We start from the raw sequence: 11,996 nt of genomic DNA on the forward strand, positions 1-11,996 counted from the left end.
TTTCACAGGGAGACATTGGAAAAAAAGTTTTAATCTCTACACATCATCACTGTAACATTTGCACCCGGAATAAAAAAGTCTGCAAAAGTCTTAAAAGAAGTGGTTGTTATGGCAACTGTGCAACTTGAAGATGCCATTTTTTGCTGCAGTTTGTAAGGGGGAACTTTGGAGAGCTACTCACTGGCAAGATAAATTGAGATTTTCCTGTAGTTTTTTTTTTTATTTTTTAAAGATTTTATTGTTTTCAAGTTTTTAATTAATGCCCTATAATAGAAGTTTAAGTCAGTACCTATTTTCCCACACTAATAAAATGGCATTTTCACTCGTCTTTCCTATTTTGTTATTGAAAAAAAGAACAGTTACATCTCAATAGATGTAATCAAACTGCTTGGTTTTTCTAAAACTTTCATTGGGCAGTTATCTTACTACACTGAAGGATTGGTCGATTTTGAAGGCTTGTTACAAAGGGTGTTTTGGGGTTGTTTTTCTGGCTTTATTTAGTAGTTTAGTGCAAAATAAAAATACATAGACATGGTAAACAACAGAAATCATTTATCTTACCTTTGGTGTTTTAGTGCACTTTCCATTTCTGGCATCTTTTATGTACGTAATATCCAGCAGGTCTGTATCCTGAAAAGTAGCAGAAAACAGATACATACTTTAAATATGGATTTTTAAAGGTTTCAAAGATGTTTTAGAGTAAAAGGAAAATGTTATATGTATTAAAGATACTATGGATGGTTGAAATCATTTGAGGAACCCTTGTCGAATTCACCAACCACCTGTGCATGGTGTCCGTGTGTATGAGTGTGTCCGTGCATAAGTAAAGAAGGCAGTTGTATTAATCACGTAGTTTCAAAATCCTAAGACATATGAGAGGAATTCAGTGAAGGCAGACACTGCTCAGCAAATGCATAAAACAGAAATAGAATAAGCTTCCCAAGTTCTACAAATACTCCCGAGTGCAGATACAATGACGTGCAATAAATATTCCCGTTAACTATGCAGAAATATAGATAGATGCAAAATATTTTAAACAAACAATGTTCAGTTGCTGCATGAGGCGTTGATGTAGCAACAGCTTGGTTGGACTCAGCTGTGCAAGTGGTTGTTTACACTCGAACCTTAACGAAGTCCGCTCTAAACGTAAACTGTAAGATGAAATTAAAAAAGGTCACTCATGGTCCCATCTTGGGCCCTCGGAAGCCTCGCTTTTTCATCTTCCAGAGTTTCTTAAGGACCCTTCTCACATAGCTTTTCAAAGAAACAAACCCTGGTCCACTGCAGCAGTTAAGAGTTAAATAACTTCCATATTATTTAAAAATAACTTTTTCAGCAGGTGGCTTTTTGTTGGGAAAGCAGTGTTTCTTTTTTTGATCTACACATTTTTTTTCCAATACATTTTTAGCTGACGACACAAGTCAGAGTTCCATTTTTCATCTCAACATTGACCCCACATATAATTAAATTACATATTTTAAAGCAATGTACTAATAAAAGATTTTTTTTTACCACTCTCACATTAAATAAGACTAAATCTTTCCTGTCTTACTGCCAAAATAGAGTTAATATGTTTTAAGGCTTTCTTTAAAGTCTGAAGTTCAAATACTTTTTAAATATTTAACAAAATTTTCTTTTCACTTGGTTTAAACATATTATCTACACATTAATACGATTCGTAATTGGAATGGTGCTTTCCAGCTTGCAATTGCAATTTTCTGACACTGGTCATAGTAGCCAAACATGTCCACTTTAGACCACTACTTGATTTAATTTTGGTCCTTAGCAACACTGGTGAACAATTTGTTGCATTGGGATAATGGTTTTGAACGAACTCGAGCTTTAACTTTAATTTGAAGACTATCCCTCCATAAATTAGCTACCAAGCTTTGAAAGAATGAATGCTAATATCTCTTTTAATGCACCATTGATCTATCTATTCACCCGTACTCTAAATTTGTTGGCATTTTTTCTGGCACTGAAAATACCCAAAGTGCAACCGCCAAGACTGCAGTGTGTACCTTCCTCCAGTAACCACTTCCTAAATCAGTCTGAATTATCATAGTCTCCATCTCTCCAAAAGGAAACCAGGACATGAGGTGGAAAATTAACCAGAGTCAACCATGAGTTCCCTTAGCATTAGCTGACGAGACAAGAGCCAATGGAGGGGCGGCTGACTCTATTTCAAGCCACGACATGTTTATCTGATGAACTGTGTGAGGTGGGTGGAAAATTGCACCTGACCATACTTCCTTATCTGCAGATGCATATGTAGTGCGAGTCCTCAGCACATAATTTCACGTTTCTATCTTTTTCACATATCAAAGTGCCTGGAAGATATGAAAAACACAAATAGTTGCAGGTATAACAAACGTCACTCAATCATTTTTCTTGTTACAATATCACAAATATAATAAACCCTGAAGTAATACTGAATAACTGCGAATTATTATTATTTTTTTATCTGCATAACAGACATACAGAGGAAACAAGGTTTCTAAGGAAAAGTTTCCAGTTGGCCTATTTTAGATGCAGATATTTAAGATGATATGAATATTTGCTTCAAATGATGCGATGTAAAAGCTCTACCGTTACTGCAGCATGTTTAGCATCAACTAATCTGTTCCCGTTTGACCAGAAAGAGCCTTTGAGTCAAAGGTTAACACCTACACTGGGCCTGCCTTTGAAGTCTCTTTAGAGAGATGAAGCTCCACAGGGGGTCTTGGTGCAACCGTGGAGCTTCAGGAAGTATCTTGCTGATAGAGTTGTTTTTTTGTGCTTTCTAGCCCCGTAGAGTTAACACAGCCTTTAATCTGGTCAAACGTCATCTGTTAGCCTCTAAAGTTGACTTCAAAAAAACGGTAAACAACCTGTATGGGTCACAAGCATCTTGTGTGGGTGACCACAATTATATTCTTTGCACCATTTCCAGGATATCAAGCTCTGATTTTTGATTAAGGGTGTGAACTCTTACTAGTCATTAAAAACTAAATCTTTTTACTTGACTTTGTAGTAGGTTAATTAAAGCCAAACTTGATAAAAATCAAACTAGTTCAAACTTTGCTTCTCGGAGATGGATTTTTTATTTATTTATTTTCCAGTTTCTTGAACATATGTTCTTTATGTTTTCATTGAAGTCATCTCTATTCATCACTCTCCCTCTTGTGGCACGGTCTCTGATTTCCTTTCAGCTCTCTGGGCCTTTGTGTCTGTAACAAAAACTGTGAGCGCAGTTCAAAAGCCTATTAAGAACCACGGCACGTCCAGGAAGCGAAGCAAGGCCAGTGGGGAAAGAAACAACAGAAATTAATGAACATGCTTAACCTGCAATGGCCTTAGGCGCTGTTTTCTACGCCTGTTTGTGTCTGCAGCGGTACGCACCGTTTGCAACGAGCTTCCTCCGAAAATGCAACGCTCAACAAGTGGCAAGACTGTTTCCACTGACCCATTTTGAGACAGAATGTTCCTTCTATTCGAACTCTTTGTGTATGTTTTCTCTTCGTCGGGATGAATGCCATACTAATTTTTTTTACTTTAAAATACTGCATTTTCTTGTCTTTGAGGAAGGAACTAATTAATGAACAGATGTGGACCTTTAATGCGCACAAGATTAAAATATTCGGCTAAAATACACACACACAAATGACAGTGAAACCGCATACACTGTTGTCATTAACACAAGCAAGGCATGACTCACACTTAGTTTTTTTTTTAGAACTCTTCTCGTCAGAATTTGCCAAGCTCATTAAATTGGTTGGTTTTCTGGCGCAGACAAAGCTTTTAAGAAGGGCTGTGGTCAGGGTTATTCCAGAAACCTATTGTTATTACTATCTATTCCAGAGACACTGTTGATGTGCATATGAGGTCATTCTCATGCTGAAAAACATCCAAGTGTGTCCAAGCATGTAATCATAGATGTCCCACTTTGATGAAAGGAAATGGATGTCAAGCTGTCTCACTATACTGTAGAACATTATGAACCAAGAGGGTGGCATGCACAGAACAAACCCTGGCTCCAACATCGACAGATTAAATCTTGACTAAAAGTTTCAGCTCTCTCCATGGACAAGCTGTTGCACTGTGGATGAAGGTGAGAGGAAAATTAAGCTATTTAACCACAATGAGAGGATGCTGGGCCACTGTACCATTTATCAAGCACGGTGGTGGCAGCATAATGCTACCAAACTGATTTACTGCCAATGGTGCTGGTGAATTGGGCAGAGCGAGTGAAATAATAAATTGAGAGGACTACCTCCAAATTTTCTAAAGTCACTTCAATTCAATAACTAGATTGTCGGAACTTGTCTACTGATTGTCTGCTGGGGCAAGGATCCCAAAAACATACAAATTTATTTCCTAATGGATAATTCTGGATAAAATAAAGACTCTGAAATGGCCCCCATGCTCAATACTAACAGATATTTGGGATCTATGTCGAAAAACTGAACCTGTAGCAGGTAACTTCCCAATTTCATTTAGCTCTACCATTATTGACGGCAAAAGTTGTCAAATAGATATAATTAGATCAAAACAAGCAGTTTCTTTGCAATTTGCTGAAGAGTGTTGAACCAAGCAACAGTGAGGGTGTATGTTGATACTTGAGCTTAAATTAAACATTTTGACTTTGTTAAAAGTATTCATTATTTGTTGTTATTTTTTCTGAAAAATGAACCGAATCTAAAGAAATTTGGTGTAATTAATTTGTCTCCATGCAAAAACTACAACCAATCGCTTTAAATAAATCTTGTCTGACAATATACAGTGGTCGTGCAAGCTTGATAGTTGGATGACAGAAAGTTTATCAGCCCTATGAAGCTAAAATTGTTCACAGCTTTACTGGTACAAGTGGTGAGTGCATGAACGGATGGTACAGAAAAGGGTAGAAAACGTCAAGAAAACATGAGGTGGAAGTCTAAGATTTAGAGAATTATACCAGAAAAGTAGGGAGAATGACATCTACTGGTCAGCTTGCTCATTTGCCAACAGCAAGACTGACAGCCTGCAGGTTCAGGATGTGCTGAACAGGGATCTAAAGCTCTGCCGAGAAAAGAAACAGACAAGACGCAAATGCAGCAAGGGCAGGAGGAAGGCAAAGGTGAAAATACGTGCAGAAAATAAAGGGTTAGATGTCTGCTCCAGAGTCGGTGAGCCCAACGGTACACACAGCTGTCACACCGCCTGATGTCAAAACATAGCAAATCAATGCGCATCGCTTTAATTGCATTTCTAATTAAAAAACGATATTATCCATCAGCTGGTTAATGTTCATGTCTTGAATTAAATAAATGCACTAACTACTTTATGCAAACTGGTATAACATAAAGAGGACCCCTAATGCCCTCATGCTACGGCTAGGAACATAATAACATAATAATTTGTAAATGAATTATTCAGACAGGGACTGCGTTACACAGGCAAGAATATATCCTACAACCATATTTCAATATAGATTATTTTCACAGCTTCTTAGTCAAAAGGTCAAAAGATCCTTGCCATGGAAGTGACCCCCGTTATCATAAACAGAGCTATTACTCTTATATAACAAAAGACACTAAAGCTGTGCAGGTGCTGTGCCCGTCTCTGTAAGTGGTCCTCCACTGACACTCAGCTGCCTGGAAACATCCTGTTATGAGGGGAAGTGGCTCATGGAGAGTTGTACTTGAACTTGTTTAAGAGTTGCATCCTCTCTGCTACACCACTCATAGATTCCTATAGAAGTGGGGTTTGCAAACTTTATGGTCAGAGATCAAAATGTGATTTCTGGGTAAGGCTAAAAGTCCCAGAACCCTGGTGATGAGCAAATCTTTTTATTATATTTGTTTACAACTCACAAGCAAAGCAAAAATTATGCTTGCCTGAGCTGTTTAGTTGTGACTCAAAGCTGCACTTATTTTTGGCAGGAAAATGCAATGAGAACTTTTAACTTTCTAAGAAATTTTTACTTAAAATTAACCACCTTAATTCATTTTCATCCCTCAACATATAAAAGTGTCTTATTATTTAGTAAATTCTATTTTTATCTTCAATAATTCCACGCATTACAAAATAAACGCCAATGCCTTCTGCACATAAAAGTGGCAAAGACAATGGATGGATGGATGGTTTAAAAATGAACCCCAATTTATTGGGAATTTAATACATTTGCAAAGCTCCCAACAACACCCATCACTTATTCCTAAGGATTTTTTTAAATAAAAGTTTTACATGAAAGGAATGAAAAAAGTTATTCTCATAAAACACAAACTTTCTAGACATTGTTACGTGATCCACAGTTGTTTAATAAATCTATTATAATTTGCAGACAAACAGCAGTAAAAGTACGAGGGTTTTCTTTTCCCTTGTCCTTTTATTTCTTCAGAGTTTCTGGACATTGTTCTTTGCTCAGGTAACCAACACACGATTAACTCTGTGTCACAAAGCCGTTGTAATGTTTCAGCATTTTTATGTCAAATTCCACGATTCAGCTCGGTTTCTGCACCGTCAGCTGGGCTTGGATTGACATGCTGTTCAGAGCGGACCCAGACCAAAGTCCTGACTTTGAGAAATGCTGCTGTAGAGCAACTCCAACAACCTGTCAGTGATAAAGTTACATACCTGATGTGCTTGAGTAACATAGGCCAAAGAGCATTTATTTTGTTTACTTTAAATTTCTTCTATTTTGCCTCAGGTTTTGGTTTCCTGACTTTTGAAAATAAATAATAATATAAAATAACAAAGCATGTACTGCTTTTTATTTTCAGGTAGGGGTTATGTGCTGTATTCAGACTACGTACATGTGAAAGCAATGAGACATCATGAGCCAGTTTTATCTGCCTCCGCTGAGTCTGATTCTGTGACATTTAAAGAGGTGGGAAAGGCAGCTGCTACTGTCTTATTAAAAGAAAACAGAACTCGCATAATCTTAAGCAACCTTAAGCATACGGCAATAATCAAGAGCAATGTGCATTTAGCATAAATATGCTTTTTTACCTGATTCTACTTGTAGTTCTACAATACAAAAAGTCTCATTCCTTGTAAGGATTTTCAGTTTAAGTTTTAGCGTTTACATCTTTTTTTTTCTTCTTAAGAGTCTTTTAAAAATTCATATCCTTGATTCTCTTCTATTGACAAAATATTAACATGACATTTTATCTACAAGAAGAGCTACTAACTTGACTGTATGAAAATAAGTCAGCTTTGTTCTGAATATTGTAGCTGCAAGGACTTGTGGGAGTTATCAATGTCCCTTTAATGGTTGACTGTTTTGTGTGTAAAATGCTAAAGTAATTTAATCAAAAAGCAACACTGTGGCTCATTTTCATAATATCTTGACAATTTAAAAAGCTTTTACTGTGTCTCTTACTTGGATCCGTCAGGGTCACTTCATTTAACTTGACCCGTTTCGACCTAGAAACAGTTATGCAGCTTAATAATAATCCTGATTCTTGTTTTCAATAGCTTATGATTCCGAATTAATTGGAAACGGCTTTTTAGCAGAAATAGACATTTGTGATGTTAAAAGATCCATCCATCCATCCATTTTCTTGCACCCTTTTTCCCTCAGTGTTGTCTATTGTTAAAAGATCATTATTGGCACATTTAAATAGAAGTATTCATACCACTTGAACGTTTTTTTTTTTTTTTTTTTCCAGGCAATTACAAAGTTTGATCAATCAATGGTTACTGTTACTACATTTGGGCATTGTTTGATGTAGGCACAGTGCATAATCTCAAAAGTGTGGAGAGTACAGGAGCAATCCCATGAATGCAATGATATTAATATTTGACTAATATGGATGCAGTCTTACAACCCTTACATACTTTTCAAAATTTAATGTCACAGATCATCAGAACATCATTCATAACTGTGAATTGGTTTAAAATGTTTAACACTGAAAAGCCAGAAATCTCTGGAGAATAGCTCAAACTCAGTCAGAGAGTGTTTGAAGAGGAATTTGTAAGACTTCTCTATAAGAATCAGGTCTGGACTTTGACTGGGCCATTTTAGCACCCATAAATGCTTTGATGTAAATCATTTTCTTGTAGCTGTGGTTGTGTGTGCGCAGGGTTATTGTCCTTTTGGAGGAAAACCTGGGACAAAGATCTCAAGTCTTTTGCAGCATCTACCAGAAACTTCCAGTGCAGTTCCCACAGAAAAGCCTCCCCTCGGCATGATGCAGCTACCAAAACGCATTCACTTAAAGGAACAACGTGTTTATTGAGGCTATGCAGCTTTTGTTTTCCACAACGCAGTGACATAAAAGATTGATTTTGGTCTCATCTCGCAAGAACAAGTCCATCCAAATGTTTGCTCTGTCTTCCACATATTAAGGATTTTATTCAACAATGGCTTTCTTCTTGCCACTCTTTCCTAAAGGTTAGACTTCTCGGTTGTTGTCTCATCTCAGCTGTGGAGATGGGATGTGGGAGCTGCCATACTGTGCCGTATTCTTTCTATGTTGGATAATTGATTGAATCGTGCTTTGCATGATGTACTTGGGAAATGTTTTGTAACCAAACCCCGGTTTAAAGAACTGCATCTCCATTCAGTCTTTCGTTTGATTTGGTCTTCATGATGCTGTGTGTTCGCTAAACCTCTGAGGCCAAACGTTCAAGGAGTATGCATACTTTTGTTTGATTTGAGTTTTTTTGTTTTTAAATGTAGTGTGCAATATAGTGCTTTCATGTCAATTTAGACAGGGAGAAGAATAAACATGTATGCAGTGAAGATTGTTCTTTCACTACCTGTGTGTGTACCCTCAAACTCTAACAAACCACATTTCAGGCAGTTTTCATGAAATATTCCCCAGAAGAGATTTTTTTAAAATATTAAAATGTTTTTTCACCACATCTCCATTGTTTCTACTGTCACATCATATCCTGTAATTTAACAGCAGCACATTAGTAGTTAGTGGGAAACAAAGGCAGCGCACACTGCCGTGCCACTCATTCACTTCATCAGCAAGAGAATCTCCATTTACCGACAGCAGAAATAATGAGGTTATTAGAAAATTTATCTTGGCGGAATTGCAGCAACTCAGTTCCATTACAGTCTAATTGTTATGAAACTTGCATATAAATGCAGATTAAATTTTGCCGTTCTATGATGCGGTTCAGTGCAGATAAAAAGACTTGGGTAGAAAATAAGGCATGGAAAGGTAGGCTCGCTTGACTTTGCTAATCAGTTTGAGCTTTTACTTTCTTAAGAGAGATGAGAACAGGACAAAGAGATTAGGGGTCAGAAGAAATGAAGACCAAAATGAGAAAACCTGGAGAGGAGGGACTGAAAAGAGGAATGGTCGAAATAACAGAGAGGCTGAGCAAAACAAGAGCGTGGCCACAGCTGATAATGGCTATCAGCAGCCAACACGCTCCACAAAACAAACCAGCGTGAAGATAAAGGCTGCAGGAATCTTTGTTCCATACATAAGAGTACAAATTCCCGCTCTCACACATTCACCTCGGTAGGTTTGCTTGAACTGCACACATACATACACACCCACACACACCACCTTATCTCTATCATTAATCTGCAGTGTCCTCAGTGCTCAGTCACTGGAAACACCTGAAGACTGAGAGCGATGATGTGGGCTCGCTCTGGTCACACTTTTCCTTACTTACCAATCAAATCTTGGACACACACTTGTATGCGCAGTGACGGATGGAGTGTATTGAGGTATGAAGGATGGATTGTGCTCCTCTGACAGATAAAACTGGGATCGAGAGTGGGACGACAAAGAAAGCAAAGCCGTTTGATTCATCTGCCCATCATCGCTCACTGTTCTCTCCTGTCCAGTCTTTGCTATGATTTTAGCTTCCTCCTCCTTCCATGGCTTCCATCATATTGTTTGTCACATTTCTGCTTCCACTGTCTTTGAACGTTTGCCTCTCTTCCTCATTTGGCTCACATTTCCTCTTCATGGATACGTACCTGCTCAGTTTCTTCTCATTTTCTCTCCCTCCTGTCTTCTCACATCTTAACAGCAACTTTCTAGTCTGCAGATGGCAGTTTAGATAACACACACACACGATTTCTCCCTCCATCTTTCTCCATCCGTCTCCAGTGCATCGTTTAATTCTGCTCCTCATCTCCTCGGCATCCTCCAGGCACAACAGGGAACGCTCTTATCTGCTGCAGTGGAACAAACATCTGACATCCCACCTCCCCGGTTCAATAGTGGGTGACACATGCAGGAATGTATAAGCTGAAAATACATGCACAAAGTCCCCAGAGAAAATCAATCAGAGTAATTGAATGACAGATCAGATACAAACACAGTAGGTCCTCATGTAGGCCGTTTCATTCATAAGTGCTGGACCAGTTTCTACTTTCTTTCATCATAAAAAAAACAAAAACAGAAGATCCTGGTGGCATCTGCACAGCGTAGCTTGATCTTTCTGCCTGTGCCTGAATATTTTACTCTCCACAGTAAAAGATCACAAACAAATGAAAATTTCCAGATATTTGTAATTCTATCACATATATAGTCACTCTATAAGCTGAAAGTGAGCAATGTGTCAATGTGTTACTCTGCTCGAATCCGGTGGCATACACAGTACAGTGTTGGCTCTCATCCTTCACATAACCTCATTTAGATGTGTTTTAAGTGCAAACTGCAGGGCCTTTGAAGTCAGGACAAAAGCAGGCTACTAAAAAAAATGCATTCTTATTTTCTTTCTACAGGCAAATCTGTCTGTCTTTCTCTTTCTCTCTGCGACTCTTAAACATTTTTCTTCTGATCCTCCCCTTCTCCTTTTACTTGCCTTTTCTCTTTTTTTAAATCAGCACCACACTGCTGGAAGGATAAAGACAGAGAGCAGAAGATAGCGCGTTGACTGAGTGAAAAGAAATAAGACATTTCTTACAGCACCAGAAATGCAGTAGTGTTGTACCGTTTCTGATAGAGGCCTGTCTACGTTTAAGACAGCAAGACTGAAGAAAAACAATGGAACATACATAAAAACCTAAATCTAAAGTGTACAACATAACCTAATAGCTTTTACAATTAATTGTATTGTTCCTAATGGTTAGTTTCATACAAATGTATTTACTGTGGACACAGAGTCAGTAATCAAAACTCATGCTTGTTGTGAAAGAGATTATTCACAGTTCTAGTAGAAATGTAGTCTTTTATAACAATGTATTAAAGAAGATGGATTCTGACAAGGCTCCTAAAATGATATGAGGGAGAATCTTGCTTCGGTTCAGGAAGCTAAGGTTCTTATTTTAGAATTATTCTGACCATTAAATAGACATGGTTAAGGACACCTATAAGAAAATTGGATATATTACCTTATTAAAAGAAAAAAGGGAATGACATTGGACGCTTTCTTCACATTTACCCTGCCTCTTATGGCTGATGTTGACAGGACTGTGAGTTTGCCAAGCAGCTACAGAGGCAGTGATGAGCAGATGGTTAAACTAACCTGCCAAAAATCTCTTGAAAGTCATTCAACAAAATGTGGTGGAGCAGCAGACCGTCTGGCATGACAGGATATACACGGACGGCAAAGACGGCTGCTTTAGTCAGCACATCAAATCATTTTAAAATTGCTTAAGGTTCTGTAATAAACACATCTACGATGAGGCAAAAATATTCCCTAACGTTGGTTGCATAAACAAAATAACTAGAGCAGCACCAGTGGAGCCAAATACTTCCAGTGTGGTATTACTTATTCAAAAGAAAAAAAAACATTTAAGTTATCCTTATAAGGTGTGCTGTGGTGGTGCAGGGGTTAAGCACAACCCACATATGGAGGCCTTAGTCCTCAACACAGCTGTCGCAGGTTCGACTGCCAGCCTTGGCGACCTTTGCTGCATGTCTTCCTCCTTCTCTCATTGCCCACTTTCCTGTTGATTAACTATCAAATAAAGGCCACTAGAGCCAAAAAAAAAGAAAAAGAAAAGTTATCCTTATAATTACCAGTGGTGGAGAAAGTACTCAAAAAATGTACTTAAGTAAAAGTACAAATACACAGACAAAAATGTACTCAAGTAAAAGTAAAACTACCACATT

At 37.9% G+C, this 11,996-nt stretch overlaps 1 protein-coding gene across 1 annotated transcript in view; it reads right to left on the minus strand.

Moving 5' to 3' along the window:
- plcb1l (phospholipase C beta 1-like) overlaps nt 1–11,996 on the minus strand; it is a 127,680-nt gene that overhangs the window by 92,795 nt on the left and 22,889 nt on the right. The window contains exon 3 of the mRNA XM_008398321.2: nt 562–630. Within this exon, the coding sequence (XP_008396543.1) occupies nt 562–630 (69 nt within the window). The remainder of the gene's footprint in view (nt 1–561; nt 631–11,996) is intronic.

This window comes from Poecilia reticulata, linkage group LG21 (assembly GCF_000633615.1).
Source record: "Poecilia reticulata strain Guanapo linkage group LG21, Guppy_female_1.0+MT, whole genome shotgun sequence".
Lineage (NCBI taxonomy): Eukaryota > Metazoa > Chordata > Actinopteri > Cyprinodontiformes > Poeciliidae > Poecilia > Poecilia reticulata.